The sequence below is a fragment of the Bubalus kerabau genome, chromosome 9 (assembly GCF_029407905.1).
Source record: "Bubalus kerabau isolate K-KA32 ecotype Philippines breed swamp buffalo chromosome 9, PCC_UOA_SB_1v2, whole genome shotgun sequence".
NCBI classification, from domain to species: Eukaryota; Metazoa; Chordata; class Mammalia; order Artiodactyla; family Bovidae; genus Bubalus; species Bubalus kerabau.
This window is the reverse complement of record NC_073632.1, coordinates 83,055,366-83,083,326: the sequence shown is the minus strand read 5'-3', so window position 1 is coordinate 83,083,326 and position 27,961 is coordinate 83,055,366. Positions and strand designations below refer to the sequence as shown.

General features: G+C 40.4%; 1 protein-coding gene and 1 long non-coding RNA gene across 2 annotated transcripts in view; one reads left to right on the top strand and one right to left on the bottom strand.

The window, feature by feature from the left end:
• The window catches only part of IL20RA (interleukin 20 receptor subunit alpha), a 32,529-nt gene extending 5,298 nt beyond the window's left edge, over positions 1-27,231 (top strand). The window contains exons 2-7 of the mRNA XM_055535733.1: positions 12,411-12,546; positions 17,485-17,663; positions 19,006-19,181; positions 19,753-19,897; positions 24,015-24,154; positions 26,343-27,231. Of these exons, the coding sequence (XP_055391708.1) occupies positions 12,411-12,546; positions 17,485-17,663; positions 19,006-19,181; positions 19,753-19,897; positions 24,015-24,154; positions 26,343-27,134 (1,568 nt within the window). The 3' untranslated portion in view covers positions 27,135-27,231. The remainder of the gene's footprint in view (positions 1-12,410; positions 12,547-17,484; positions 17,664-19,005; positions 19,182-19,752; positions 19,898-24,014; positions 24,155-26,342) is intronic.
• Positions 136-22,720, bottom strand: LOC129620056 (uncharacterized). Its single transcript, XR_008698355.1, has 3 exons — positions 22,619-22,720; positions 19,357-19,470; positions 136-361 (listed from the first exon to the last, which is right to left on the bottom strand). It is a non-coding gene; the product is annotated as an uncharacterized LOC129620056 (long non-coding RNA).
• Positions 27,232-27,961: the final 730 nt, after the last annotated feature.

Here is a 27,961-nt window from a genome sequence, read left to right as displayed (position 1 = left end):
CTTCACTTCTTAGATTATAGAGAATGGAAGTATGGCATAATGTTTTGGCTAGAGCTGGTGAAATCTATGATGATGGACTTTAATGCAATTAATGAGACTTTTCTGGAAAGGAAATTTTTATTGATTACAAATATTATCTATTCAAAATCAGTTCTATTTTTCAATGCAGCACTCACTGCATTGCACGTGGACATGCCAAAATGACTTCCACTCAACTTGTCCAATCACTTTATGCGCAGCTTCATCAAATGCCAGCTCCACCTCCAGGCACAGAGAATGGCATTCCTCTCTTCTACAGGTTTGTCAGGAAGTTTTCCTTATACTTCTTGAGTCTGAGCATGTATGCCTTTCATCCAGCCTCCTGAAATTTCCATTTCATACAATTACATTTGTATTTTGGTAGTATGAGATATTTTGGCAAGTGTATCCTCTTAAAGCTTCTGTTTATGTTCTTTCCCCCATTTAAATTTCCTCCTTTTCAATGTTGCAGTTTTTTGTGTGTTTTTTTTCTCCTACATCAGTCCCTTCCTCTTTACTTTTGGGTAACTTGGCAGCCCTTACAGCATTCATTGTTCTCATAAATAAACATTATGTTCATTTTTGAGGAAAGATGTGAGCAACAGACACCTACTATATTACGTTTCTAGGCCTGCCATAACAAAGTACCTCAAACTGGGTTGCTTAGATCAATATAAATTTACTATCTCACAGTTTTGGAAGCTAGAACTTAAAACAGTAGAAGAGCATCTGTTCCACACCTCTCTCCTAGCATCTGGTGGTTGCTGGCAATCCTTGGCATTCCTTAGCTGTTGAGCACCATCCCAGTCCTCTGCCTTCACACAGTGCTCCTTCTGTCTCTTCACATAATCTTCCCTCTGTGCATGTCTCTCTTTGTGTCCAAATTTTCCATTTTTATAAAGATACCAGTCATGTTGGATTGAAGCCCACCATAATGAGGTACTGGAGGTTGGGATTGCAACATACTCCTTTCAACATACATTTATAACACCAACCATACCCTCAGCGGGCTTCCCAGGTGGCTCAATGGTAAAGAATTTGCCTGCAACGCAGGAGACACAGGTTCAATCTCTGGGCCAGGAAGATTCCCTGGAGGAGGAAATGCCAACCCACTCCAGTATTCATGCCTGGAAAATTCCATGGACAGAGTAGACTGGCAGACTACAGTCCATGGGGTTTGCAAAGAGTCGGACATGACTGAGCAACTGAGCAGGCACACACCATACCCTCAAAGACTTGGAGGGTAGTGAGCAGGACCCATGAGCTTGGTTCCTAAAGTAAAGAAAAGCTGCCTTTTCAATCCTATGTAGTTCTCCTCAACATATTTATTAATCTATGTCCACTGCCAAAGGGAAACTTTTGCAGAGGTCTCACACATGAAAGCGTCCCTTGAGAATGTAAAGGGCATAGATGAGTCTTCTCTTATGCTTTCTTTAACATGAACATAAGAGAAAGCCACCATTTTGTAATATATGCAAACACAGAATCATTATGTTGTATGACTGAAACTAATATAATGTTTATGTCAATTATATCTTAATTTTTAAAAAAGAGAAACATCAATGGATGTGTATTAAGATGATGGAGTTAAAATTTCTTCAGCAGAGGGGTTCACTCTCTTCCAACCCCTACCTCCTGCCTCCATTTCTCTGTGGGGCACTTTCCTGCAAAATCTTGCTCCAACATGGACCATTTTCATGCTTAAGGCTAATTACTCATATGATTCCAAGTCAGCCTCCCTCCTCCATTTTACATTAAAATGTATATGTTTAAAAGGTTCTCTAAATTATCTACTAAATGCTTTATGTTGTTATTTTTTAAGTTGGCTAATGGTTGGTTTAGTGCAAAATAGAACAACATATGTACCTTAACAGTAAATAACTTAGGGGAATGAGGTATTTGAGCTGATCGGATGTAATGAAAAAGAATCAGCTTCTTACCCCCACACATTCATTTTGAGTTTTCCTAAGTTAAAATATAACTTGATGCAATGTGATTTTTAAATAACCTTCTTTTGAGTACTTTTCATTTATTCATTCACTTACTCAGAGTCATTCATTCCTACATTTCAGGAACTGTTCTAAGTATTGAATTGAACAAGAAAGCAAGGACGCTTTCTTTGTAGACCTTTTAATCTCAGATGATTACAGTATAAATGCCAGAACTGAAGAAACCAAGCTGCTTTAGAAGCACAGAATAAGGCAACTGCTCTAATTTAGGAGTCAAGCAGGGCTTTCTGTGAAAAGGGAAACTGAAACTTATGAGAATTGCCAATATACTCATATTTTTCATTTAAAATACTAGCAAGAAAATAAAGTTAAATCCTGCTCTAAGCATATTCTATCTGTAAATGACAAAGTAGTTAATATTCCTTTTCCACACTTATATTTCTTTCTTATAAAGCTACTAATCAACAAACAAAACCCAACAACAAATAGCAAAATCCTACGAAAAGGAGGGATTTTTTTTTGAGAGTGGTATTGCCAAATGGATAGGAGTAAGGAGCTTTGCAGTTTACGGACAGCCTGACCTCAAGGTCATTGACAGCCTCACCAGGTCACTGTGGACTGTGGCTCTACTCAGTGCCGAGTCCATCTGCAGTTATCAAAAGGCACCCATGTTATAGCTGCCGTTTTCTAAGAAGGCTGGTATCCTAGGTGCTGTTTCCTACTTCCGGAATCAACACAGTCCTTTGAAGGCTCTGTTAGCTTTAATAGCAAGAGCAAGGGAATGTCTGCATCAATCCATTCTCTGCATTGATCCTGGAGAAGGTCCATTGTTGCCAGTACCTTATCCTGACCAGTGTTTTTTTAACATCTTTGTGGCAGGATAACTACCCCTAAGGGCTGATCTTCAGAGGGACCTGTGTTGCACATGGATCCCCTATCCATTGTGTTACATTTAGTTACATAACTTCATCAAGGCATAATCCAACCTGAAGAGGTCTAAATCGAGTCCAGGTCACTGTCAAAAACATAAAAGCATTGACTTGTCACTACAGAGGAGAGGTAGCCCACTGAAAAAGAACGCATCTTTCTGACTGTATTTTTAATGGCTGCTATCTACTTCTGTCTTCATCTTATTTGATTAGACAGCTTGAGATCACACTCTCAACCTCATTTGCCTCAAAATCCCAATCAACAATGAGCAGAAGTAAATACTATTAATTACTTCCAAGTCTCCATTAAATGATTACTTCCAAATCTCCACTACTAAGTAATTGTTTTTAAGGCTTTTTTTTTGTTTTGTTTTTCTTACTTTTTTTCTATTTTTCTCTGTCTTCTCACATTTTTATCTTGTTCATTTTCTTTCTGAATATGTGAAGTGATAGAGATATCAGTGGAAAAATTGTATTACATATGTGAGGATAAAAAGAAGTACTGGATTTGAAAATGATGTGAAAGATAAAGTGGATGATATATGTTGATATTTAATAAATATCTGTTGATTGAACTTGGAGCTCCCAATAGTTGTTCTTTCCAATACCTTAGTGGCTCCAAATGGTTTCTCTCTGTTCTTTCTTTTCATGTATTTATTTTTAATTTTTTGCTTGCACTGTGTCTCTGCTGCTGCACGTGGGCTTTCTCTAATTGCAGAGAGTGGGGACTACTCTTTGTTGTGATGTGTAGGCCCCTCACTGTGGTGGCTTCTCTTACTGGGGAGCAGAGGCTCTAGGCACACGGGCTTCAATAGTTGCAGCACTCAGGCTCAGTAGTTATGTTGGGCAGCTTAGTTGCTCCACAGCATGTGGAATCTTCCTGGACCAGGGATTGAACCCATGTCCCCTGCATTGGCAGGTGGATTCTTATCCACTGTTCCACTAGGGAAGTCTGTCTCTGTTCTTTCTTCTGTCTTTTACTTTCTGAGGCAAGTTATTGAGTCGTAGAGACTACAACACACATGTGAATCTTCTTTCCCATATGCTATACTATGCTAAGTCACTTCAGTCGTGTCAGACTCTGTGCGACCCCATGGCAGCCCACCAGGCTCCCCCATCCCTGGGATTCTCCAGGCAAGAACACTGGAGTGGGTTGCCATTTCCTTCTCCAATGCATGAAAGTTAAAAGTGAAAGCGAAGTTGCTCAGTCGTGTCCGACTCTTAGCGACCCCATGGACTGCAGCCTACCAGGCTCCTCCGTCCATGGGATTTTCCAGGCAAGAGTACTGGAGTGGGGTGCCATCGCCTTAGTCACTTTGGATAGACACTTTGGCAATCACAAAATGTGGAGAAAATCAAACCCTTGCCCTCAAAAAGCCAATTTCTGAAAAGGAAGGGAAGGCATTCACACAAGAAATGACATAAGCCAGTGAGACTGATACTCTAACAATGGGACCAACATATACAAATTGATAATGACATCTTCAAAATAGGCATTTTAGGAAGCTATGCACAAAAATCTGACTGTTTTTCCTAAACTCCTTTTTTCAGAGTTCTGGATAGAACCTGCACACGTTGGTCAAAATAACCCATTAAGTGGCAAACCTCATCTTGAAGATGTGGTTTAATTTTCAAAATCTTTCAGAGCCACTTCCAAGCAACTTGTATAACCAAGCTAAGAAATGCTATGTTGGGCAAAAGCAAGGTGTGCCTATTTTTAAATAATGAGATGGAATTTTTGCATATTTATAACCTACCTCTGAAGACAGTTGTAGCTAAAAGGATATGTGTCCCAAATGCCAGAGCTGAGCAATGCCGGAAATGATTATAAACCGCCCCAAGGAAACTGCTTGGAACATGTGCACTCTTTTTGATGGGTAAACGCCAATATATTTATTTTAAGAGGTAGTCTCAATCTTAAAGTCCTATTTACTCTCATGTACCAACAGCAATATTCCAGAACATGTTTAAGCACATAGATTTACTTATTGAGGTGTGGCTATAAAGAAATAACATGTTTTTCATGTATGACTTATATATCACTCATCCATATAAACATTCACATACTTGGCAGGGAAAGTGTGTATTGATGGATTATGTCCAGATTCAGAAAATACCTGCTCTGTAAGCGCAGGGCCTTCTGTGTGTTTCTGTCTTCCAGTGCACCTTAGGAACTGGATTTTCCATTTCTAGTAGGTGCCTGGTAATGAGGTTGAATGAATGATATGACTAAGTATACTTCCTCCAGAAAAAGATTCAGTAAAGGAGAAATACTCAGGTTTTCCTCATTGAATTTCTTACATAGCTCCTTAGAAGCAATTTTCAGTAACATGCAAACTTTATAATGATTGTGCAATCTCTTCTTCCCACAACACTGTTCTTTGGAGCATTCTCTAAAAGCAGCAAGTGAGTATCCTAGCAGAGAGATCTCTGTTGTCCTAAGAACACTTGGACTCAATCACCCTCCGTATGGCTGAATAACCGCAGGCAAGTTGGTCAGCCTCTCTGGGCCTTTATTCAGCTGTGAAAGGAGAATAGTAACCATGGAGGACGACATTGTTGTTGTTTCGTCACTAAGTCGTGTCCAGCTCTTTGCGATCCCTTGGACAGTAGCCCACCAGGCTCCTCTGTCCATGGAATTCTCCAGGCAAGAATACTGGAGTGGATTGCCATTTCCTCCTTCAATGGATCTTCCTGACTCAGGGATAAAACCTGTGTCTCCTGCATTGGCAGGTGGGTTCTTTACCATGGAGCCACCAGGTAAGCACATGAAGGACAAGGCTGAGCTAATAATTACTGAGTTCTTTCTTTGTACCAGGCACTATTTTAGGAACCTTATTTAATCATCCCAACAAGCCTGTGAGGCAGATAATAATATTGTTTCATTTTACAAATGAGGAAATTGAGTGCAGAGGCTAAATAACTTACTTCAGGGCACACAGCTTAGATAAGCAGAGAGCAGGGAGCAGGTGTCAGTGTGGCTCTAGAACTCGTGTTCTTATGACTTCTCTCTGACCTACTCACATAAACAATTATTAGAAGCCAATGAGATAGAGCAGGTGGCCGTGCCCCGTAAAATAACGAGCAGTCCTATTATAGAGAAAGCAGAGGCCGTACTCAAGTACAACAGCAAATGGGCTAAGCGGTAATAGGGAAATAGTAGCAGAATTGCTAGAGAAAGATAATTGAGTTTGGAGGAACTAATGTTAACTCCAAACCGTACTCTCTCCTTCATAGAAAACAGTTAAGTATATTTTCTCAGGTAAATAGTTCCTGCATCACGCTTTAAGTGTTGGTTAGATGACTCACTTTTTAAGAGCACTTGAAATATAATTTTAGTGGCTGGGGAAGGAGGAAAGAAGAGTTCATATTTTTCAGGAGAAATAATTTAAAACTTAAGACCAAAGAAAATATGCCTTTCCTTTTAGCATGATGAAGTTAGAACAATACTTCATCTGCTGGAAGGCAGAGACACTGCTTAGCTCTCCTTTGGTGGAGGTTGGGATGAGATATTTACAGCTTTGCTTCCTGAAGTTGATTAATCGCCCTCTGGTGCCATTTTGTACATCAACTCTTCCTAACCCCATTTCCCACAACAGAAAACTCAGTCAGGTGATTTTTTTCTCTTCTTTTGGTCTTACAAGGTAGTAAAGTATTTTCCTATTTTGAAAAACATTTACAATATGTGGCAACCACTTGCCATGAGCTGCTCTTCCTGCATTAAAAGTACGTTGAGTATCCCTTGTGTGCAGTGCAAGTTTCCCAAGGTAATTTCAAGCTATCAAGATTTGGTAGTTCACACTCTATCACCCTCGTTCAGATGCTCATATGAACCTGGGTCCTGCTCTGTCTTCATGACGTATGTGAGCCAAGCAGTCCCTGGTTCGTTCAGTTCAAAAGTATTTGCCAGGCACTGGGGATACAAAGGGTCTTGTAAGACATGGTGCCCTGTCTCAAACAGCTCAGAGCCTGGTGATTGCTTCACTGCTTCAGCTGCAGAGAGACAGATGGGGCTGGAGACTTTCTCAGGGCAGAGCTGGGCAGGGCTTCCTCAATGCTGAGGTTCCCAAGATAATGAGCCAGTGAAACTTGAATGGCCCCAAGGGGAAGTCCCCAGAAGTGGCCACATTTGGCTATTCAGTCTCTTACAGTCTGGTGGTTTTCCTCAGGAGTGCATGAACATATTGTCCATAAAGGGTAAGTCAGAAAGTCTCAGCCCCAGAAGAGAGAGGTTTGGGTAACCATGAGACCAGTTACCCTCCATGAGTTCACACTGAAAACCTCGCCATTTTTTACTGGTGTTCATCAAGTACTAATTTATGCATTGATTTTTCCCACAGTGTAATGAAATAGAAATACCTTTTACTGTCAGGCATATGATTGAAACTGCAACATATTTAGACAGTGACCTTAGTATTATCTTTGAGGCCATTAGGAAAATGTCATACTATTTCATTACACTTACAGAAAGGTAACTATAAGATAGCTCTTGGAACTAATGCAGCAGCCACACTTTGTAAAACTCCACTAATGAACTTGTCAAAGACTTACCCATTTCAAATGCCATTTATCTATTCTCTTTCTACTAAAGGACCCAAGAAGAGACAAAGGACCTTTTCTTTATGGTGCTATAACATAGATGAAGCTGGACTAGAAGGCTTTCCCAAAGGCCAAGATATAATGAGAGGAAAATAAACACAAAGAGGGAACACAAGTCTAAATGACATGACTTACAAGCCAGAGCTAACTCATCATTACTTGGGAGATCATTAAGTGGGTCCTCCTTGCTGACCCCTCACAGCTTTGTTAGGGTAGTAAGCCATCTTTTCTGTTGTTGTTGTTCATTGGTCCATTCACACTCCATTTATAGGTGGTATTCCCTGTGTTGTACAATATATCCTTGTAGCTTATCTTATACGTAATAGTTTGTGCTTCTTAATTCTCTTCCCCTGTATTGCCCTTCCTCCCTCCCCACTGATAACCGCTAGTTTGCAGAAGCTGTCTTAATTACCCATAATCCAAGGGGACCCCGCCTCAAGTCTCCCTCCCATTGCCCAACATTCACACCTCCATCAGGGAAGCTCAAAGGGAGCCCAAAATTCTGGTCCCTTTCTGAGGTCTTCTGAATTTCACTTTCTCTCGAAAGAAATGCCTCCTCCCCAGTGACTGTCATCAGAAATGCCCACTCCCTTTTAGGGTATACCATGCATACGCTCCACAATATCACAACACAATCATGTCATTAGAATAGCACAGGCCAGTATTCATTGAATGGAGGCGCACAAGGGAAAATAAGGCGTCTTCTAGTTCCAAAAGATATTTAGGGAGAGAGTACCAAAATTATAAAGGGTATAAAACAGCTAAGCAAGTTAAGGGTTTGCTGGTAATTTGCTGTGACCGGTGAACATAGTGCATTTGGCTGAATACCGTAAGGATAGGACAGACCAGGCTGTGGAGACCCTTGTACCAAACCAAGGCTGTAGTGGTACAGCACTCCCAGAAATAAAACTATGTGTACCAATCCAAAAACTTTGTGATTTGGATTGTGATATTAAATAGAAGGACTCTCAGAAGTTCAGATCTGTACTCAGGCCATAAATCTATGTGAACAAAAGTGCTTTTGTAACTCACAGATCGGCACATGACTCCTGATATCAATGTGGGTATGACATATTTTCACTTGGATGTTGACTAAATTATCTTATCAGTACTGGCAGGTTAAGACAATGACTTATCTCAGTTGGAACATTTATTCAGGAGTGTTTTCTTTATGTTTTTCCGAACTGGAAACAAATAGTACCAACGACTTTGTAAAGATGAAAACACCACAAGGAAATACTAGTTATCGATTGTGCTTTTTTTTTAATGTGCTATTTCTCCCCCTCAGAAACAAGTACTAATTCTATTTTCTATCATTCTTTTGCATCATCAAAAGGGCTGCTACTGCTGCTGCTGCTAAGTCGCTTCAGTCATGTCCGACTCTGTGAGACCCCAGAGACGGCAGCCCACCAGGCTCCCCCGTCCCTGGGATTCTCCAGGCAAGAACAATGGAGTGGGTTGCCATTTCCTTCTCCAATGCATGAAAGAAAAAGTGAAAGTGAAGTCGCTCAGTCGTGTCCGACTCTTAGCGACCCCATGGGCTGCAGCCTACCAGGCTTCTCAATCCATGGGATTTTCCAGGCAAGAGTACGGGAGTGGGGTGCCATTGCCTTCTCCTCAAAAGGGCAAATATTCCTGAATAAATCCTCATCTGTTGATGTAGCTTACACCCGATAAGACTCCCATAGCTCTGATTCATCACAGATTCCTGTTGTTTCTGCATTGAAAATAGAGCTCCAAGCTGTTGCCACCCCACTTTCCATATCCACAACCGGCATCTTGGTGCCAGTTCAGCCATCCTCACTGGGGTTGCTGCAGTTGTGGTCTCGCCCGTTTCTCCAGGTCTATTCTTACCCTCATTCAATCTTTTCTCCTCTCAGAAGTGAAGTAATCCGTTTGAGATACAAATAGGCTCTTGACTTCCGCTGCCTAAAAGGCATCAGTGCTTTTCTGCTGTATTTCAACTGTATCCCAACTTCCTTTCCAGGGTTTACAAAGACAGGGGTGGCGGTGGAGGATCTAGCCCCTTTGAACTTCAATCACAATGTGGCCAGTGGCCTTCACTTTTTGCAGCCACACTGACCTTTTGACTGTTCCAAGGGCATGGTATTTTTGGATTGGCATTTCCCCACCTCTGGAATCTACCTGGAGCACTGCCCTCCCACCTCACAGCTGACTCTTAAGCCCCTATCTAAGTAGGTTCTGTGACCCACTACTCCAACCTTATTCTCTTCCATAGCTGGGTCACCACGTGCTTGTTTGATTTTTGACTTGTCAATGGTGTCTCTCTTCCCACTAGTCTGGGATCTCCACAAGGGCAGAAACATACCTGCTTATTCATCATTATGTATCCACATGGTGGCAGCTGTATTAGTTTCCCGGAGCTGCCATGACAAAGTACCATAAACTGGATGCCTTAAAACAACAGAAATGTATTCTCTCACAGTTCTGAAAGCTAGAAGTATGAAACCAAGGGGCTGGCAGTGCCATGCCCCCTCTAAAGCTTCTGACAGGAGCTCCTTCTTCACTTGGCCTAGCTTCTGGTAGTAGCCAGGCTTCTTGACTTACAGATGTATCACTCCAATCTTCCATCTTCAAGTAGTGTATCCCTATGTCTTCAGATTTGTTGTTGTTGTTGTTGTTGTTTTAGGGCTGTCCCTGGGGTAATGCTTTGATTTATTGACTAGAGGATATCCCAAACTGATATCTTTTCTGCCTGGGAAATCTAAAAGATATTGTCAATCCAAATGAATCTAAAGGACCAAAAGCTAGGATATTCTTCCCCCAGAAATAGTGTAGCAAACAGCAACATCCATTTTAAAATGTATTTCTATTAAAGGTGTTTACTACTCTGAATCCTTATTAGTGTATTTAATGGATTGGCTAAAAAGTTCATGATAAGATGTTGTGGAAGACACCAAATGAACTTTTTGGCCAACTCAATATAATGTGTTTAACAGAGCATTTATATATTTTTTTAATTCAAAAAATTGTTGCTGTAACCCTCACCTGTAATTAAAAGTCTAAGAAGTTTTCATTCTTCTCATTGGTTTTTTAAATTTTTTCATAAAGATGAAATGAAACTACTAAATAGAACATTTTTCAAGATTGTGACCGCAGTAGTCCTTTATAACATCATCGGAAATGAAAGGAACCATTTTTTTTCCTTCCTCCATTTAACTTGTGGTTTTTTTTAAGTGATTAATTTCTCTTAGTTTCTCTAAGTTTTAGACTCTTTGTTGTATTAGATATCTAGTGCTGTGTAACAAGCTACCTCAAAACTTAGCAGCTTAAAGCAACAAATATTATCTCTCAGTTTCTGTGGGTCAGGAGTCCAGTAAAGGCTTATCTGGTGGTTCTGGCTCAGGGTCTTTCACGAGAGTATAGTTAAGAGTGTATATGAGAGTACAGATGGCTGAGGCTGCAGTCATCTGAAAGCTTGACTGGGACTGGAGGATCCACTTCTAAGCTCACTAATGTGCCTTTTGGCAAGAAATTTCACTCAATTCTTCAACATATCTTGAAGGCCTGTTACTTGCCACAAGGTCCTCTGTGGAGAACTGTTCACAAAAAGACAACTGACCTTTCCTAGAGTAAATAATCCAAAAGACAGAAAGCAAGATGGCAGCCACAGTATCTTTTATAACCTAATATTGGAAATGATGTACTCTCACTTCTGTCATACTCTGTTGGTCACATAGACCAACCCAGCTACAGTGTGAGAGGGGAATATGCAGGCTGTGAATGCCAGGAGGAGGGGATTACTGAAGGTCATCTTGGAGACTGGCCACCAAAATTGTGGCAATACACATGATTTATCCATAATGTAAACTTGCAAAGAGGTTCACAACATTTATAATGAAATATGTTTTATTTTCAAAAAATAGAATGGTATGGTGAGAAAAGTGTTTAATGTTTTGATATTGTTGTCACATTATTAATTCTCTTTAACCAATTATTCCTTTTATTTAAACTATTAAAATATTTATTTTTTAATCATTTCTCTACAGAGGATTTCTAGAAATTAATCCTTTAGGATACAGAGTTTGTAACATTTTGATAATTGATATAGCATTTTAAGCTTCCCTGGTGGCTCAGTCAGTAAAGAATCTGCCTGCTATGCAGGAGACCTGGGTTTGATCCTTGGTTCAGGAAGTTCCCCTGGAAAAGGAAATGGCAACACACTCCAGTATTCTTGCCTGGAAAATCCCTTGGACAGAGGAACCTGGCAGGCTACAGTCCATGAGGTCACAAAGAGTCAGACACAGCTGAGCAACTAAACCACCACATAGCATTTCTAGAGGATCACTTAAACAGTTACAAAACTCTAATCAAAATTTCTGTTGCATCATTGAACATTAATGATTGACAACACATTTCAGGGGGTACTTTATTTCAGAAAAGCAAGGTGGTTTAAAACAATCATTTTATTATTTCTCATGGTTTGATGATTAACTAGGGCTCAGCTGGATGGTTCTTCTGCTGGCCTCTCTCAAAGCCTCTCACACAGCTTTAGTCTGAGGCAAATGGGGCTACAGTGTCCACAGTGGCTTCATTCTGGCCCCTTGACTGGAAAGCTGGGCTCAGCTGGGACGCTAGGACAGCTGGATATCTCCCTTGTCATATGGCCTCTCGACATGGTTTGTCCAGCAAAGTAGCCCACATTTTACATTGCAGTTCAGGGCTTTCAAACGAGCAAAAGTGAAAGCTCCCAGGCCTTGTTAAGGCTCAGTCTCAGAATCATTTCTGTTGGTTAAAGAGGGTCATGAAGTCAGGTCGGGCTGGAAGGAAATTCACAGAGCACGAGTACTGGAAGGTACTGCTTCTTGGGGTCTGTATCTAGAGACCAGCCACCACAGGTTAGGTCTTCCTTTCTCTCCACTAAACCCTCAATTCCTCTCTGCTCCTTTTTCAGTTCCCTGTGTCTCTGGTGATCTGCCTAAACCTACAAATGTTGCCTTCATATCCATAAACATGAAGAACATCCTACAGTGGAACCCCCCAGAGGGCTTACAAGGCATGGAAGTTAGTTATACTGTGCAGTATTTCATGTAAGTCTATTCCTTTCCTTTGGTTTATTTATAAAAACAAGACTTAGACTCCTATGCAAAGATTAACAAACCATCTATTCTATTAAATGAGTGTTTGAAGAAAAAGAGAGATTTTAGATATTTCCTGTTAAATTATCTTGTTATGTTTTGTTAGATTAAATTAGACAATAATTTCTTCATGTAAACAGAGTGTTGAGTGCTTAGGCAAGAGAGGAAATATTTAAATGGAGAAAAGTTGATCAAAATGTTATTCTGTGGCTGAGCAAACAAGGAGATCCATCACCTCTGAAACATGTAAACTTATTAGCATTACAGGGTATTTTTAAGTGAAACAGTACAGAATTCCGTACAACTCATGGTTTTTATAGTAATGAATGGACATTTCCACTTTTCACCTCTCCCTCAAAACTCATGACAAACAAGAAAGAATGCAAAATAATGAGTGAGTGTGGGGTAGATTGTCACTCCCATACCCATTTACCTAGTATTTAATAAAGAACTGCTCCCTTCAAAGAGTAATTATCCCAAAGAATCCAGCAGCCTATCCCTAATTACTGAAAGGAAGAAAGAAAAAAAAAATGAGCATAAGTTAAAAGTTCCTGAAAGCTTTCTTGTGGAAATAGAAAGAAAATTCAGACAAGTAATTGTCTGTAGTTTGAGTCTATAAACAACGTGGTCTCTAATGGTAAATGTCAAAGAAGAGATAAACAGTCAAAAAGAAGATTCCAAGACTCCAAGAGGAAGAACGTTTTTTAAAAGCAAGATGGCAGAACTTAGGAAGAAGATAGAAAATAAAAATGTTTTATGGAGATGAAAAATCTATTATAACTGATAGCAATAATTGAACAGGTAATAATAACTGTCTGGAATTGCATATTGTAAATGCAAGCTCTGACTAGGAAAATTTAATAAAAATAATAGGAAGACATCCTGGTGAAGTTATTGAACTTTGAAAAAATGACATGATTTATAACCATCATAGTAAAAGCAATGATTTCTATCTGCAACACTCAGCTGATGGCAGTGATACATCTTCTGAGGGAAATATAGTTGTGACCTAAGACTCCTACCAAGTTCAACAAATGTATTTTCAAGCAGGTGGAACTTGGGATATCACTCCACTGAGACTTTCTTGCAGAGGGTTTGAAAGGGAAACACTAACTAAAGAGGATCTCCAACTGAAAGAGATAAAAATGAACCTAAAGAACCTTAATAATGACAAGATTATGGCAAAAAAGATGAGTAGCATGCATTGAAACCACCTAAATGTAGAACTAAGAACTAAGACTAAACAGTAATGAGAAATGTGGTTATAGAACTTTCTTTGAATGTTTGGACTTAATAATATAGCAAATCATAAGGTGGGGAAAGACTGTATGTGTACTGACTTTTATAGCACCAAGGTATTATATGTGATCCAAAATGAAAATGTTATCATTTGAATAACTAAACTCTCAATATCTTTCATATATGATTTTCTTAATTTAAACTGTCTTATTAAAAGATATTAAGAACAAATATCTTGTGGTGATGAAACATTTGAACTGCAGTGATTCATTTCAGTTTAATTTCTTTCTCATTAAAGTTCAAATCAAATTAAATTTACTATTTTTATTAAAATCATAAGTATGGCATAATCGAGTTTTTGTCTATGTATTCAATTATTGAATCCTTCTTCTGGATACATATAAGCACAGTGAGATGTACAGAATCACACGTACCAAATGTTTTGGGGTAATGGGCTTCAGGGTAATTTATTTATCTGTCCATTATACTTTTTTCATTGTGTGAGTTTAAAAAATGTACCATATTTACAAATAAAAACAATAATGTCGTTTTTGTCTTTGAAAAAAAATATTCTGACCATTAAAGGCAGTAGAAGACTTTGGCTGCTATTCACAATGACCTCATTTATCTAGAACCTCATGCTCATTGCCAGTGAGTTTCTCAGGAACCAGTATTTTAGGGAAGAAGCATCACTCTGTCAAGATAAATGGCTCAGGAGTGTGCCCTTGCCTCCTTTTCCAATAGGTGGAGCAAGGAGCTTGCTCTTTTCTTCATGTGTTTGTGTGATTCAGAAAAGGATTTTTTAAAAAAGAGAGTCATCACTGCTCTGAGAGCAGATAATTTAGATTATTTGCATTTCAAAAAAGAATATTTGAAAATAAACTTTCCGTTTTGGAGTTCTTACAGGCCCTGTGCATATGGTGGGCAGGAATACAGGGCTGTGTATGTCACCAACAGACTCCACGCTCGGTTCCGAAGGCAAACAGTCCTGGGTTCACAGCCAGGCTGTGGACCTGGCTGGTTATAGATTATACGTTTTTACTTTTTAGTGAAGCTTGTTTCCAAGTAAAAGATGAAATTTTAGCAAAAGTTTAAACTATATCTATGCGAGGAATTTAACGCAGAAAATATAGTGTAGCATTAAAAGCACACATTTTAGCATCAGAGAAAGCGGTTCAAATCCCAGCTATGCCTGTTCCTAGTCAGACTAACTTGAGCAGCTCCATTAACATCACTGAGTCTCGATTTCCTCATCTGTAAAATGGGATGAATATAATGGTACCCACCTCCAAGGGTTATTATGACAATTAAATGAGATAAAGCTTTCAAATCCTAAGCACGCATCCATGCTTAATGGCACTTGATAAATGTTTCCTGCTGTTACCAGAAAGCAGTCAGAGACCACCTAGAGCCCCACATGACTTTTGGGCATGGATAAACATCATTGCTGTAGCATTTATTGTGGGATTCATGTCTATCAGCTTGTCAAACTTACAAAGCATTTTATCCAGAACTTGGTCAAGAGTATTTCTCCTTCATCCACATCTATCATGGGATGCTGCACCGGCCTTGGCAGAGTCAGGAAGTTTGAGGAGAAAGGGTCACATAGGCGATGGCAGTATTTTTCTAGCCACTAGTCAAGACCTGTTGGTGAGCCATGAAATCAATTTTGAGGGACATAACTAGCATGCCAAGGTTTAGGATGGTGTGGAGGGGATTAGAGTAATAAAATAACTGAGTGCCTGGCATGTAGTAAAGTTGTATGATCTTATAAAACCTTTGTTTTAGTATATGAGATATATGTATGAACTGTGTCACAGTGTGAAATGTATTTCTTTCTGTGGCTCACCATCACAGAAGGTGACAAAAGTGTGCAAGCCCCTTGGCATGGTGATTACTTGAATTGTAGAAATTGGTCAACAAACCCTTATTTCTTTTTATCTTTTTTAAGATTTTTTTTTTATGTGAACCGTTTTTGAAGTCTTTATTGATTTTTTTACAATATTGCTTCTGTCTTATGTTTTTGCTCTTTGGCCAAAGCATGTGGGATCTTAGTTCCCCAACCAGGGATCAGACCCACACCCCTTGCATTGGAAGGCAAAGTGTTAACCACTGGATGGCCAGTGATGTCCTTAGATCTAACTACATTTTTAGTGTTTTCTGGTAACTATGGTACTTAGGAAACAGGAGATGTTTACTTTCAGGATTCTGTTGCCATATTCTGAAAAGGGAAGATACCCTTAAGCTTTGGCAACACTTGATAAAGTTGGCAATTTCTCCTCCTCAACACGTAGTCTTCCCTTGACTTTTGTGATGTCTATTTTTCTTTTTCCTTCTCCCTCTTTAGCTGCTATTTCTGAGGATACTTTGTATCTCACCTTTAAATGTTGATGCTCCTGAAAGTTTATCCTAGGCTTTGCTTTGTCTCCATGGATAATTTCATTCATGCCCGTGCCTTCAATGAGCAGCTTTATGTCACCGATTTCAAAATCCCTACCTCCCACACACACCTTTCTGCTGAGCTCTAGCTCCTTCTGGGCACCTGCATTCAGGTACCTTTCACACATATCTTAAGCTCAACGTACTCCCCATTTCTCAAACCCACTCTTCCACATTCCTGATCTGGATAAATGTTACCACCATTCTACCCGTCTATCCTGGACAGAAAGAGATGTAATGCTTAACACCTTCTTTTCCATCATCTCTTATGTGCACTCAGTCACCAAGTCTTGTCTCCTAATATTTCTTACTTTTGCCCTGTCGTTCATTCCACTGTCACCATACTTGTACAATCCACCTACATCTTCTGCCGGGACCACTGCAGCATTCTCTTCAACTGTTCCCCAGTCTGACACTCATGACCGATCACGTTCTCTCTGCTACCACTAGAGTTAATAGCCCAACATGCCTGCTTTAATCCTTTCAGTAGCCTCTCATGCAACCCTGTCTCTTACACTTGTCTCATCCCGTGTCTTTTAAACTCTCAATACCTCAGTTTCTCCCACCTGAAAAGTGCTAGAAATATCCCCCCTCCCTATTTGCTGTGTTATGTTTTTAATAAAGGAGAGGAAAAATCTATATAAACAACCTAGTCTGTATCATCATTATCACTATGATCATCGAAAATGCAGATTTGGAAATGAACTCCAACCTAGTGAATTTTCCCTAGAACCCTTGAAGGCAAGTATATTTTTAAATTTTATGAAAATGTCAAGAAGAATTTCTAAGAAAAAAAAGTAATTTTTCTTAAAACATCCCATCCAAAACAAACAAACAAAAAATATCCATCAAACTGACCTTGATATGCATGTGAGCTGTAAACTTACATAGAAAAATTGATCACACAATCTGTAAAATTTATACTGTAGCCCAAGAATAATAATAAAATACATGCTTTCAAATGTACTATCCACATTATAATTCACAGAAAGGAAAGATGATTACAGAAACTCTGACTCATGCTCCTGACAGCTAATGAAAAAAATTGCTAGCAGCAAAAGTAGATTCTTTTTTATCTCAGTGACAGGCACTTTTGTTGTTTTGAAGAGAAGGTCTTAAGTTCCATTCAGTTTTATATAATGACTGTTTTTGTTTCCTATTGTAAAGCATGGAGAGCACCTCATTGTTGATTCACAGTTTTCTTCTCAGCAGATATGGGCAAAAGAAATGGCTGAATAAATCTGAATGCAGAAATATCAGTAGGACCTACTGTGACCTCTCTGCTGAAACTTCTGACTATGAACATCAATATTATGCTAAAGTTAAGGCCATGTGGGGAACAAATTGTTCCAAATGGGCAGAAACTGGACGATTCTATCCTTTCTTAGAAAGTAAGTAGCTCAGTTGTGTATTAAATAAGTATCAAGTTCATCTGACCTAATGTAACAATCTCTGCCTCATAGATAGCCTCGTCCAAATCCCAGTGCTCTGCTTGGCTCTCTTCTGCACTCTGTCCATTAGGTGGAGTGACCGGCCCAATACTGAGTACTTCACCTTACTGTATCTCAGAGCCTCATCTTTAGAAAAAAAGGTTTGACCAAGTGTCTCTCAAATTGCTCCCCGATCCAGAATTGACACTAGAGGCCAAAGTGTCAAATTTTGATTTTGTTTTATTGCTCAATTGAGACTGTATAATTTCAGGAACAACTGACAGATTTATCTTAATGTTGTGGTTTTAGAAACTATTTGACGTATGCCCACAGGGTGACTAAAGATTGTTTTCAGGAGGGAGGTTCAAGAGGGAGGGATATATGTGTACCTATGGCTGATTCACATTGTTGTACAGCAGAAACTAACACATGGTAAAGCAATTATCCTCTAATTAAAAATAAGTTTAACAAAAGACTGTTCTGATCACCAAACTAAGTCTCTGCTTGTTATAAACTCGATAGTATGATGATGTAATTTCTAGATATAACTCAGAATGAGGCAACATCTTCCTGGTATTTGCTTTTTAAATTTTTCCATCCCCAATCTAAGACTGATTCAGCCATAGAAGACCCACTCAGAGCTGCCAGGATGACATTTACAAGTGCTCCCTGAGTTCTGGAGCTGGCACCTTTCCCTTGCTGCCCTTCTAGATCAGAAGTCAGCAAACCAGAGCCTCAGACTAAATACAGCACCCTACTCGTTTCTATTTTTCTACAGGACAAGAATGGTGTTTACATTTATATAAATAATAGTTGCAACAGAGATCACGTGGCCTGCAAAGCCTAAAATACGGCCTGTACCTTTGTGATAAAAGTTTGCTAATCTCTGTTCTAGATCATTCTCCCAAGGTTACATCCCCAAAGGTCTTTAGCACTGCTTCATTTCTCCAGTGCTGATCTTTAAAAACACATCAAATCTGATTAATGTTGTTTATCACCAACTTGTCAGGTCATAGTAGTATTGCAAATACTTTTAATTGTATTTACTATCCTCTAGTAGTGTTTGTCTAAGTAACTAGGAACTGCATGTGACTAAGTAAATCAGCTGTTTTAACACTGTATCAGAGTCTGTGACTTGATTATTTCAAAATTTGGTATAACTTGGGTCTAGATGAGCATTCTGAGGCACTTCAAATAAGAAGATGGGGTTTAGAGCTTTGATCCCAGTAGAATTATACTGTAGCTTCATCCAAGGTGTTTTCTACAGCTGAACATTGTAATTCCCTCTCTCCTCCCCTTTAAGCACAAATTGGCCCACCAGAGGTTGCTTTGACTACTGATGAGAAATCCATTTCTATTGTTCTGACGGCTCCAAAGAAGTGGAAGAAAAATCCAGAAGAAAGCTCTATTTCCATGCAACAAATATACTCTAATCTGAAGTATAATGTGTCCATATATAATACTAAATCCAATAGAACGGTAAGCCTGAAATGGAATGGGGACCTATAATCTGTGTCACTTTCTGAAGCTAATGCTGGAACATGCAGCCCTGATTCTAAAATTCCCAGCATGTGAATCTGGGAAAGTGTGTTACTCAAAAGTGATGCCTTGCAGGATACAGTTGAAGGTGCTGCATAGAAATTTAAAGAGCTACCTTCAGATTTTCCTTACAGAAAGTATCTGCTATGATGTTGTTGCTATCATGTAGAGCAATTGTCCACCTCACTTTGATGGAGAGTTTCTGCTTGCTTAACATCTGCCAGTCACTCTCCGAGAAAGAAAGAAGTATTAGCAAGAACACAGGACAAAGTTGAATAAGGAATCCCTCCTATGTCATTATTTAGAATTGTTCCCACAATTTGTTCAGTTCCTGACCACATCCTGCCATGCTGAAGGGAAAAGTTATTTTAAAGCTGTTGCTAAAAAGAAAACTCATAGTGATAGTGAAGGACTTACTGGTATCTCCATCTTTTATTTCTTTCTGTCGTTGTCTGTCTGGGGGTTGCTGGAAATCTTTGGCTCTAACTGTGTTTGCAATTCCCTATCCTAGTGGTCCCAGTGTGTGACAAACCACACTCTGGTGTTCAGCTGGCTGGAGCCGGGCACTCTGTACTGTGTACTCGTGGAGTCCTTTGTCCCAGGCCCTCCTCGCCTCACTCACCCTTCTGAGAGGCACTGTGTCAGTACTCTAGAAGGTAAGCTTTCAAAATCTCAGCTGATCTGAGGAAGGAAATCTGGTGAAACTAGAAGGAAGTATGGCGGTATAGACAAGGTTTTGACAAATCCATGTCTACCAGAAACAGGCTGAAGCGAAGGCAGAAACAACCATCCCCAGACAGCCTGGGACTCTGCCTCTGAACTTGACTCACAGTGTTTTCTCGTCCTGGGGAATTCTCAGTGCAGGTCCTGGCGTCCGCTGCCAGTATCACTCTGCCTTGCAGAAATAGAATTATAGGAATTTTTACACACATGGTCTTTCTTCTTTAAATCTATAAGCACTCTGATCAGTAGAAGTCCTTTGGGTCTTAAAGAACATCAGATGATGTTATTCCTAGAAACAGACAGTACCCTAAAAACACTTTAAGATAGTGTTTGGCTTCTCCTCCAGAATACAAATTAGAGACTGTGTGGATTGTGTTCAAATATTACTCGCTGGCTGTGGGAGGGCCTGGGGTCAGCAAATCAGTTACTACTCTCTCTGTTTTATGATTGCTTCTCTCTCTTTCCATTTGTCTCCTCATGTTTTCTGAACTTGGCTGACAAGGAAGTATGATTGAAGATTCTTGTTCCTGTTAGGAGACTAGGGTTAGGAGCTTGGCATTTGTTTAATTGTTCTTCCCTGAGGGAGGGTCCTCCTGATGGCTTAGACAGTAAAGAATCAGCCTGCAGTGCAAGAGACCTAAGTTTGATCCCTGAGTCGGGAAAATCCCCTGGAGAAGGGAATGGCAACCCACTCCAGTATTCTTGCCTGGAGAATTCCATGGACAGAGGAGCCTGGTGGACTCGCAAAAGTGGGGTCGCAAAAGAGTCCGACACGACAGAGTGACTGACGCTTTCCCTGAGAGTGGTTAAGACCTTGAACTCAAAACATAAAAGTTGAAAATAAATCCTAAAGTTTACCTTCATGGAACAGCTCTTCATCCATTCTTCTTGTTTCTGTCTTCCAAATGTTCTGGCCTTCCACATGAAACAACCCTTTTCCCCCAAGCCTTTATCATCACAGCTATGGGACAGGAATGGTGACAGAAACCCTGTTTTCCTCTCTCCTCATGCCTTCCACATTTTGAGATGAAACTGTCCCAGGGATTACAGAGGGAATTTTGTGAATACATATCAAAAATGAAAAGCCTTATGTTTGAATCTCCATCCTTATTGTACCTTCCCCTTTTAAACAAAGGATTCTCTACCATATGTCCAATAAAATTAAAATGCAAAACAAGCAAAAGGCAAAACAAAGCAGATTGAGGAAATCATTTTTGTATTTGGAAGAGTGTTCTGTTTACTAACAGCTTGATCAGTGGCCAAATGGTAGGAATGAATTCCCAGTGGAAATCATTCAAGCCATTGGCAAAGCTAAAGCAACTAAAATACAGATTAAATTAAATACTTCCCAGTAAGCAGATGGAGCTGACTTTCTCACTAGTCCCGGAAAAGTAACAAAACAACAAGGTTCCATTTCAGATTCTGACGTTTTCTGTGATCTCCTAGCTGTTGATCAACCCAGGTACCTTTCTAAGACAACACTGTGAGGGTCTACTTTTTCAAAAACTTGCTATTACCTCTTTTGGGACTATTCTTAGAAATATTTCTCTTCTCCAAAATCCCCCAATTCCTAAAATATAGATACAGATTATCAGGTGATTGTTGCAAACTTGTGCTGGTGCCATCAGTCATTGTTGTCGCAGTCCTGTTTAAGCAGGGTGAGTTTGGTCCAGAGACCAGAGATTGTATTAAGAGGACTGGACTGACTGGGATTGATATATACACACTAGAATAAATAGATAACTAAGAAGGACCTACTATATAGCATAGGGAACGCTACTCAATACTCTGTAATTGCATGTATGGGGAAAGAATCTAAAAGAGTAGATATATGTTTGTATATAACTGATTCACTTTGCTGTGTATCTGAAACTAACACAACATTGTAAATCAGCTAAACTCCAATACAAATTTTTTTTTTAAATAAAGAGGACTGGGCTGAGTTGTAGCCTGAAGTAGGAGCAGGTGATACTCATTCACCTGCCACATCTGCATTATGGGCGTCTTTCTATATGGAACACGTAGACAGATGCACTCTCCGGGGTGGAAGAATCTGCAGTTAGACCCATGTACCTGGACCTTTCCTACTGGCATTTGTTGACCAGAAGTCCGTGATGCTTCTCTTTCCATTTTTTAACTGGACAGTTAACCGGACAGTGACTTGGCAGCTTTCTCCCAGGACTAGGCATCCAGAGCATCCACTGTTTGCATGGGTTAGAATGCTCTCAGGACACACCTGCTGATTGTATTAGTATGTAACGAATGGCCTTCCAGGTGGCTCAGTAAAGAATCCACCTGCTGGTACAGGAGCCACAGGAAATGGTGGGTTTGATCCCTGGGTCAGGAGAGTCCCCTGGAAGAGGAAATGGCAACCCATTGCAGTGTTCATGCCCAGATAATCCCCTGGACAGAGGAGCCTGATGGGCTCCTGGGCTCCCTGGGGTTACAAAGAGTCAATAGGGGTCATAAAGACACAAGTAAGCGACTGAGCACACAGGCGCAATGCCCTAGAACTTTTGTCATTTGCGCTAAAGCGGCCCCTTTTTCTACAGCTGTATTGGTCACAATTCTCTGGAGAACACAATATACATAATCTTTATATGTATATACACAAAGAGGGAGAGAAAAAGACTTATTTTAAGGAGTTGACTCACATGATTTTGAAGGCACAGGGTAAATTCAAAATCCACAGGGCAGGTCAGCAGGCTGGAGAACCAAAGAAGGGTTGATGTTGCAGTTCTTGTCTGAAAGTGATCAGGTAGCAGAATTCTCTCCTCCAGAGGAGTGGGGAGTAATCAAGTCTTTTTTCAATCAAAGCCTTCAACTGATTGGATGAGGCTCACCCACGTTATAGAGGGTAATCTGGTTTACTCAAGACTACTCATATAAATGCTGCTGCTGCTGCTGCTAAGTCGCTTCAGTCGTGTCCGACTCTGTGCGACCCCATAGACGGCAGCCCACCAGGCCCCCCCATCCCTGGGATTCTCCAGGCAAGAACACTGGAGTGGGTTGCCATTTCCTTCTCCAGTGCATGAAAGTGAAAAGTGAAAGTGAAGGTGCTCAGTCATGTCCAACTCTTAGCGACCTCATGGATGGCAGCCCACCAGGCTCCTCCATCCATGGGATTTTCCAGGCAAGAGTACTGGAGTGGGGTGCCATTGCCTTCTCCACATATAAATGCTAATCTCATCTAAAAGAAGTTTTCACAGAAGCATCTGAAATAATGTTGGACCAAATAACTGGGTACCTTGGCCTACATAGATTGACATGTAAAATTAACCCTTTCAATTTTCAGGTACCCCATAGAAGCTTAGCAAATATAAATTAGTCACAATGAGTCCTGTTCATCAACCATACAGTCTGATCAGTGGTGATCCAGAACTACTTTTATTAAAACTGTTCAGCAGATCTTTTCATTCCTCTATGGACTTTTAAATTCACCATGCACCTACAGGACAGCAGGACCTGGAAGAGAGTTACTGCCATTCTCAGCACATACCACCTCAGCCACCTCCCACACGCATCCCCACGCTCCAGACCTACCAGAAGGCCTGGCCAACTGTGTCGGATGGTTCTATCTATTACACAGAAGACGACACCATATGTTCTTCTCCTTTCCCAAATATATGGAAAAGATTGAGTCAAATGAGAGATGTGGAAACGTGGAGCAGCTTAATGGGATCATCACAAGAGGGTTTTGTTTGGTTTGCAGTGCTCTGAGTTGCCTTAATACACACTTAACTTCAAATATAAGGACCAGTATGAGTCTCATAGCCAAATATAAGCTGTTGGAATATCTGCTGATTTGGGTTGTTAAGGCATCCTTGCCATAAAGGTTTGAGACAAGTCCAGATTATTCCTTAAGGCCATCTATTGTTAGACAGAGTAAGAATTCTGAGATCCCTTATAACATTTAGCTCAAGCTTCTCAGTTTATAAATGATAAAATTTAATTTTTAAACTGATCTCTGCAAAGTCGCTTGACATTAGCAGTTTTCCCACCCCACCAAATCACAACTATCTAACCCACCTCGCTTTTCTATTTTTACAGATCAAACAACAGCATTGGAGGTTAAAATCATCCTCTGGTATGTTTTGCCCATATCTGTTACTGTGTTTATTTTCTCTGTGATGGGCTACTCCATGTACAGATATATCCATGTTGGCAAAGAGAAACACCCAGCAAATCTGGTGAGTGCTTACTGTGGTGAGAGGCATTATAACACACCTCCAAGAAGATAGAAAAGGACGTTCTAGAACAGATACCATTCCTTTTGTGGGCAGAGTGAGTTTCAAGTTAAAGAGCTGATGAGTTAAAAACACTTTCTGTACTAGGTTAGCTCATTAATGTAACTAAAGAGAAAGATTCCTTTACTTTGACAAAGACTTTATATTTACTGAACAGATTAGACTAGGTCTTGAGGTACACAGATAAATTGTTATGATCCATGCCCCTCCAGAGGCTTAAGTCTAGTTTGGAACTAGAATTTTTAAATGATATGTGAAGACTAAGATGAAAGTGGGTTCTCGGGACTCTTGAGGGTACAGGAAGGGCAGTGGCACCCTACCTGGAAGATCAGAAGGAATTTCATGCCAGGGATTGGTCATGAATGTTGAGAGAGTTAGGGCACCTACCACAGGCAGAAAAAATAGCAGAGTCAAAGGTGGGTGGATATTTGGAAAACCACATAATATTTCTAAACCATAAGATTCCCGATAAGGAGCTATAAAAGAAGAGACTGAGGGAGTAAGGCCAAGTAATGGGAGAATTGGGTGCTATTCTAAGGAATTATCTAGCCAAAGGTGCTATTCTTGGGCTTCATTGTGTTTGCAAAAATCTGTCGGGTTTTATGTTGGAATCATCAGGGTCAGTATTGAGTTTTAGATACATCTGGATAGTGTTAAGAACAACTTTAAGCGGAGGAAGCCTAAAACCAAAAAAGCAGCTAGGAGACTGTGAGAGTTGTCCAGGAAAGAGAAGATGAGAGTCTAAAAGAGGAGAGTGGGAGATAGGGCTGGAGACAGACACGGAGTGGAGACACGTTTAAGGGGAAAGTAGCCAGGACTTCATCACTCACAGCAAGGAGAAGCAAGAAGGTAGAAGAGGGAACAAAACTTATGCTTCTAGACCATGTACTAGAGGGCTTCCAAGGGCTGAGCATATTTTAACAAGCAAAAATTATTTCTTTGGGAATTATCAAAATACATGTTCATATGTACATGATACATACATGCATTTCTGTTCTGTTTTAAAACATTTCTATTGTTCTGCCTTCATTTAGGTTTCAGAGTTAGCTTTTTAATGAGAGAGGGAGACCTTTCCTAGGAGGAAAAGGCACAGGAGAACTGACCATGTGTGGCTTTTTGAAACCAAAGCTTTCATAAAAGAATGATGTTGGAGTTCCTATTTTCTAGTTAAATGAAATCACATCATAGCGTGGACAATGAGAACTGGAACGTAATTCATGGTCAACAGTCTAAATTGGCACCGTCCACGTATCCCCAGCAAAATGTTAATCTTAAAAAAGTTTCCTCCCACGATCTAGAGTTTCTCCATCTACTGTGAACTGGCAGGTGAATTTCCGATTTTGGCCCTATTAGAGCATAGTGTAGGGGGGAAGTTAGTTAAACCATCCCTAGTCATGTGCTTACTTCCCTTTTTACACCTAGTTTTCATATCCTTCCACATTTCCTGTCCAGAGTAGATGCAAAAAAGAGCTGGTGGCCCAGAGGATAATTTATTGATAAATACATTAAACTGTAATTAGAGCTTCCCTGGTGGTTCAGGTGGTAAAGAACCTGCCTGCAACGCAGGAGACCTGGGTTCGATCTCTGGGCCAAGAAGATCCCCTGGAGACGGGAATGGCTACCCACTCCAATATTCTTGCCTGGAGAATCCCAGAGGAGCCTGGCAGGCTACAATCCATAAGGTCGCAAACAGTGGGACATAACTGAGTGACTTTCACTTTCAAACTGTAATTAACAAAGGAATTTCAAAACCTCTATTTGTTTTAACCCCTCCTGACACAGCAGGAATTCTGATTTTACAGAATTTAGAAGTGAGTCTCCAGAATTTAAATAATCCCCTTGAATGCCCTGAGCCAATTAGAGGAAGGGGCAATCACACCCTGACCCTTGAATTAGTTCGGGACCACCCAGGGAACCACTTTTCACTGCCATGTGCATCTCGTGCAACTTGGGTCCCTTGGCTCCAGGTGAGGGAGGTTTCCTGTGTATTCCAAGCATAACTTTAACTTTCATGAGTTGGTAAGTATAGGCCTTTAAAACCATGTGGGGACAGTATAAATTCTAACTAACAGCTGTTTTTAATGTCTCTCTAAAGTGAAAAGATGTAAACTGTTCTATTCTCTCTTTTTAGGTTTTGATTTATGGAAATGAATTTGACAAAAGATTTTTTGTACCTACTGAAAAAATTGTGATTAACTTCATCACCCTCAATATTTTGGAGGATTCTAAAACTTCTCCCAAGGATATAAGTGTAATGGAAAAAAGCAGTGATCCATCAGACCTGAATGAGCCCATCGAGGACCAGGAACCCCATTGGGAGGATGTGGAGGCGGAACACCTGGGCTATGTGTCACATGTGGGGGACATTGTATATGACTTTGAGAAAAGCTCCAAAGGGACTTCCTTAACCCAGCAAGAGCCACCCAGCAGAACAATGCCCATGGATAAAACAGTCATTGAATATGAATATGATGTAAGAAGTAGTAACATTTCTGTGGGGCCTAGAGGACAGGAGTTCAATTTGCAGGAGGAGGTGTCCCTTCAAGGAAAAATATTTGAACAACAGGCAACTTTAGCAGACTTGGGTCCACAAACACTGCTGTATTCATATACCCCTCAGCTCAGAGACTTGGACCACCTGCGGCAGGGGCATGTGGACACAGAGGTGGGGCCAGAGGAAGAGCCATCCACCACGCTGGTTGATTGGGACCCTCAGACTGGCAAGCTGTGTATACCTTCATTACCCAGCTTTCAACATGACCCAGAGGGATGTGGCCATCCTGAATCTGAGGGGCTCAGGGAGGAGGGCCTCTTATCTAGACTCTACCAGGACCGGGCTCCAGACAAGGCACCGGAAGAAAATGAAGCCTATCTCATGCAATTTATGGAAGAATGGGGATTATATGTACAAATGGAAGACTAACCCTCAAATGTCCCTTTGCCAGACCTCTACTGTTACAAAACATGTCAGTGCAGAGAAGTGACCCAATAATAAAGTACCTGAGATAGAAGTTTACTCAGATTTATGTGTCAGTGAGAATCACTTATTTCTTTTATTTTCATAGCACTTGTTTAGTTCTGCCTCATGTGGGTGATTTAGTCATGCATGGGGGTCTCCTGCACCAATGGTGGGCTCCCAGAGTGCAGGGGCTGACCCTCTTTGTACCCAGTAAATACTCAAAAATGTTGACCAAACTGGATGCAGGATTTATTCAGGTGGGTATACTGTAGTCTTCTTATTTATGGTTTTCTAACACTTGTACAGTTTTTCCTGGGCCTTTACCAACTGTGAAAGTGAGAGTGAAAGTGTTAGTCACTCAGTCATGTCCAGTTCTTTGCAACCCCATGGACTGTAGCCTGCCAGGCTCCTCTGTCCATGGAATTCTCCAGGAAAAATATTGGAGTGGATAGCCATTCTCTTCTTCAGGGGGTCTTCCTGACCCAGGGATCGAACCCAAGTCTCCTGAATTGCAGGCAGATTCTTTATCATCTGAACCATCCGGGAAGCCCCTACTAAGTGTATAGCACGTAAAAAACATTCCATGAAGATCATTCATTGTACAGGTGCTACTTTTTTAGAATTTGGTTTGTTGCCCAAATGATGACATACTTAAAACTTGCAAATACCTCTAAGTGGGTGGGAAGTGGTCACATTTAAAGACCCTAATCCACTCTTTAGTCATAATAATCCACATTCAGAGTGAAGGTATCAGGCAGAGATCTTGATGTCACATGATTTGGGCTACATTA